At 36.0% G+C, this 5035-nt stretch overlaps 1 protein-coding gene across 1 annotated transcript; it reads right to left on the bottom strand.

Moving 5' to 3' along the window:
* Nucleotides 1-2910: 2910 nt before the first annotated feature.
* LOC110020077 lies at nt 2911-3300 on the bottom strand. Its single transcript, XM_020718048.1, has one exon. The coding sequence runs from the start codon at nt 3298-3300 to the stop codon at nt 2911-2913; it is 390 nt and encodes a 129-aa protein (XP_020573707.1).
* Between the last annotated feature and the right edge of the window lie 1735 nt (nt 3301-5035).

Here is a 5035-nt window from a genome sequence, read left to right on the forward strand (position 1 = left end):
ACGATATAAGCCCGACGACACAACACTTATTCGGTCTGTGGTCAAATGTGATCAAATTAAGCACTTGAAGTGTAATTAGAGCAGTCAAATCATTAATTGAAAGGTATTTATGGTTAAATTGAGCATTTTGATGATAAAAGTTTAGTTGTCTGAGATCTCTCAATTTTATGTTCATCATCATAATTAAGACTTCATTTAAGAAGACGGCGAAGCTTCCTTCCCTTGCAGTGAACATCAACACGTGAAATGCTTTCATTTGGTGAAGCAATGTCTCTCAAAAGTCTCCCAAAGTTGTTTCACTAGAACGACAATTTTTCGTCTTTTTTATGGCAATTGGCATTCAAACAAATCCTAAATGATGAAATAATGATTATAGAACTATATATCTCCATTTTTCACATAAAAGAGGGATCAAAGTGCTGGTAGAAAAATCTGAACCACAAAGATAATTAGAATTCAATAATAATATGCAATCATTGGGCACCACCAGCGTTGTTGTATTCCAAAAGTGATTGTAATTGAAGTATTCCAGAAGTGTCACGTGTGGCACAAGGTGCTGAATAAATTAATAAGCGATCAACAAATGGCATTCAATAGGTGTGAGATGTGTTGCATGTTGGAATTGTGGAGATCCATCAGATTCTGTCTGTATTATGTGATTGTATATAATAATGATTAGTTAATGTTATATTCATCTTCTCCAGTAGGAACTTTACATTATAGAGGTACTCTGCATAGTTTTGAGTGGATTGGTTATTATTTTAAACAAACAATCATGTTTAGAACTTTAGATAAGTATTTACTTTTGACCAAATAAGGTATTGATTGACTGAGAAAAACAATTAGGGGGAGATTTTGCTCTGCATAGACTGATGCAATGTGTAGTGCTTACTAAGAATGCTTATAAAGTTTTTTTATGGATGGAACTAGCTTGCGTTGTGTTGATCCGATTTTGCTTGTGAGCTCGCCTTAGGCTAGAACCGCCAATCTGAAATTGACTCGAAACCAACACTAAACTTGAAATTAACTCTAGATGGATCCGCCAAACTTGAAATTGATCCATAAACTCAAAATCAATTTGAAGTTGACCCGAAATCGATCCAAATAACTAGTATTCCTTCTGTGAATTGGTTTATACAGGTCAGACTTTTTGGCCTATTCAAATTGGGTCATATCTGAACTCAACCCGTAAACTTGATTTGACACTCCTAGAGGTGTAAACAAGTTGAGTAGAGCTCGAGCCACCCTCAACTTGAGTTTGAGCTTAATTAATTTAATCGAGTTCGAGCTCGAGCTTAAGTCAACAAGTTTAAGTCAGTTCGTGAGTCAGCTTGATTATTTTAAAAGAGAGAAAATGAAATTAATTTAAGCTAGATTTCTAAGAAGATACCAATTAAAATGAACAATTAGGAGATAAATAATAAAAAATCTCCTAATATATAATACTAACTATTTTTTTAAAATATTTTTAATATTTTAAAGATAAAATCTTGATATTTTTATATATTTTCACTATGTTTTATATCAATTTTTTTGTAAACGGGTCGGCTCACTAGCTGGCTTGAGCTTGGCTTGTTAGCTTGTCGAGCTCAATTCACGAGCCACTTATCAAGTTGAGCTCAAGCTGGCTCATGAGTTAGCTTGACTCACTTACACCCCTAAACACTCCTACCTATAAAGTAACACTTTATTTTGATGGTGTTTGCTCTTCTATAAATCTCACTGGTAGCCCGTTCTCAAAACCCTTTACCTAGGTTGCTCATAGTCCTATGTCTCAACTCTTGAACTCTGCCTTAAGGCCAACAAGATGATTTATCCGAGAGTTGCCAGAAAGAGAACAATATCTAGAGGGTATGCTCTCATCTCCTATCATTGAATTGAGGGGTGAACTTACCCGGGCACCCACTCTTTCTTTGTCCTTAGGTTCCTTTGGCTAGGTTCACAACGGGTTGTATGGTAATTTCACGTCACAACCTTTTCAACATGGCTTACACCTCTTGTCGTGTTGACACGGGTGATGTGTCTTCTTTCTAATGACGTGTCTCATGGGTGCACATATTGAAGGGCTTCTTCGGTCATGACTATTCAATGAATGGCATAGTTCGGACTACTCTACTACAATTTGGCTAATGAAGAATTCCTTCGTTTTGTAATATAATTTCTCTAATAACCTACAAGTCCTTTTATTTTTCGTGCATCAATGCCTCCCAATCATAACTTCAGTTCTCATTGAAACAATGGCTCTTGGCTGGATTTTAAGAGTTTTTCTTTACGATTAAACTTACCAAAATTACATTTAAAATAATATGTAAGCCTAAATTATAATAGTTGTGATGTGATATCATATATATATATATATATATATATATATATATATTTAATCTTTTGAATATATATATTTAAGAAATATAAATATTTAAGAATTGTGTGGTATGTTTATAAATTCCTTCCCAACTATTTTGAAACTCCATTAAGGCTGCTCAAACCTAAACGATGGTGATCTGATGAACTTGAAGATGGGAATTGTTAAAGGAAGTTTCACATGCAAGTATGTATTCTTAAAGTTTTGAGGTGTGAGATACGTAAATAATAAGATTTATGTGTTGCATATGCAAAAAGCCCTATTTAAAATCATTTTTTTATTAAGCATTATAATTTTTATTTTTAAAGCTGTACTTTCAGATTTTTATTTTCTAGTTAAAAAAAGGCATTTATATAAATAACACGTTATTCATGAATTTTTATAAAGCATTTTTAACATTTATAATATTTAAATTCATAATTTTGCAGAAATAAATTGCGCCAAAAAGTTAAAACGTGCTATTTCGCCTCGAAAAAAAATATAAATATATATATATATTTCATAAAATTCTATTCCTAACTTCCGTACACCTACTTTCCTGTCTCTCTCTAATCTGTACATCTCCGTCTCTCCCAAGTACGCTTATTCACTACGGCTGCCGTCGCGCCGTCTCCGTCTCCGTCACCGTTGCCGTCTAAATCCACTACCGAAGCAACGGCTCTCATTTGATCCTCGAGGTACCGATGTAGCAGTTCGCCCCTAATCGCATCCCGCATCCCTCCTTCCTCGCACCGACTCACGATTCCGGCGACTTCGCGGCGGCGTTTCCTGCAGCCCTTTGCTCCGGCGGGCGTTCTTCTTAAAAAGAGAGCGGCGATACAGAGTAGAGGAAAGGAGAAGCAGAGGAGAGGTAGGAGAATTGGAGAGAAGCAGAACAGAACCATCGACACACATGCTCGCCGCCGCCGCCATTTTCCTCCATCGCCGTCTCCGATCATCTCTATTTCAGTTTCTCTCTCCGTCTCCGTCTCCGATCAACTCTTTCTTCTCTTCTACGCTTCAACTCTACTGGTTGGCTCAACTCTGAAGTCATTTAAGTAGAGACAATTCAATATTAAAAATAAATTTATTAAATATTATATATTTTCATTAAATCAAAATATTTAATTCTCTGCTGACACCGCTCAGATATTTTAATCCGCTCAGATAATGTCATAAATTTTTATGTTTTTATACATTTAATAATTTGCTATTTATTTTTTTTACTCATACATTATTTTAATATTAAAAAAATTGATGCCTTAGAGTTTATAGAATTAATAAAATAGTCTACAAACTCTTTAAATTGGGGTTGAAAAAATTCTTTATGAAAGACTTAGAACTCAATTTTATAACTGTCAGAAAATATTTTGGTACTTTTTATAAACTTTCGAACTATAATAAACATTATCTATGATAAGCCACCAACAAATTTTACGACCACTGTCGATCATTGTTGACTTCCGTCAATCACCGTCTACCGTCATCGACCAACGCCGACCGTCGTCTGATGTCAACCACCGTTGGCCTCCATCGACCACCGCTCATCGTCGTCGAGTATCGTCAACTTCTGTTGACCTCTGTCATCTATCGTTGATCACCACCAATCATTATCAATCGCAATAATCTAAAAATCTAATAACTCTTTCTTGTCTGTGATATAAGAGATTTCTGTAATCATTAATCAACGCTAAGACGATAATTTGTTACTCTACCATCGCGAATTTTTCTAGCACGCATCAATCTAAATAGTATAGACTATTTCGACACTTTAATTTAACTAATTCTATAAATGCTACGGATTCCATTTTTCGACGTTTCACAAAAAAGAGGGATCACAGTGTTGAGGAAGGTGGAGACCCGATCTACTTCCTATTACGACAGATTCATATTTATAGAGATCATTTGATAAATTGATTCTAATTATCTGGTCTTAATTCATTTCCTAAGCTTCTCGTGCCGCCAGATATTCTTCCCGGTTTGGAACCCCGCGTTTTTCTTTTCTAAGCTCTTCCCGCCTATGTTATTTTGCAAATTAATCCTTGCTTTTGTGGGCTGGAAAACGAGAATTAATTTATGCTTCCCTTTTATGGTATTTGGGGAAGCAACAAGTGGGAAACAAAGAAAAGGGTATCTTGTTTCTTTCTTATGGTGGGTCCTGCGATCCTTTCAAAGCAGAAGATAATTGGCTTTAAATAGCTTCTCCAATTGTAGCTTCTTCACGTTTTTTCTGTGCTTGTGGGTGTGGCTTCTCCTTTAGGTTTACGGTGGAGAAAAAGATTCGTCAGGCTTGCTACTCCTCAAATTCTACTTCTTCGGTTGTATATCTCTCAGGTGGGGAGATAGAGAGAGAAGGAGAGGAGAGAGAGGGTTTTCTTGTAATTGCCGACATGATTGATGGGTGTAATTCCTCAAGTAATAAAATTCTCTGCAGCTCCGTGGATGTAGTCAAATTTGTCAAACCACGTAAATCTCTCTGTCGCTCTGGTATTTTTCTGCGTTGTGTAATTTTCTCGATCCGGTTTTTCGCTTTATTTCCGTCATTTTTTTCACAACAATTAGTATCAGAGACCCGGTTCGGATCTGAGGAAGAACGATGACCGGAGACGAAGTGAATGTTTCAGGGATCGAGAAGTTCGACGACACAGATTTTGGATACTGGAGGATGCAGATAGAAGATTACCTCTATGAGAA

Source organism: Phalaenopsis equestris, unplaced genomic scaffold (assembly GCF_001263595.1).
Source record: "Phalaenopsis equestris unplaced genomic scaffold, ASM126359v1 Scaffold000090, whole genome shotgun sequence".
NCBI classification, from domain to species: Eukaryota; Viridiplantae; Streptophyta; class Magnoliopsida; order Asparagales; family Orchidaceae; genus Phalaenopsis; species Phalaenopsis equestris.

Bases quoted from the DNA above. Each gene is read 5' to 3' on its own strand.
- LOC110020077 (XM_020718048.1), bottom strand. From the start codon at position 3,300: ATGATCGGAGACGGCGATGGAGGAAAATGGCGGCGGCGGCGAGCATGT.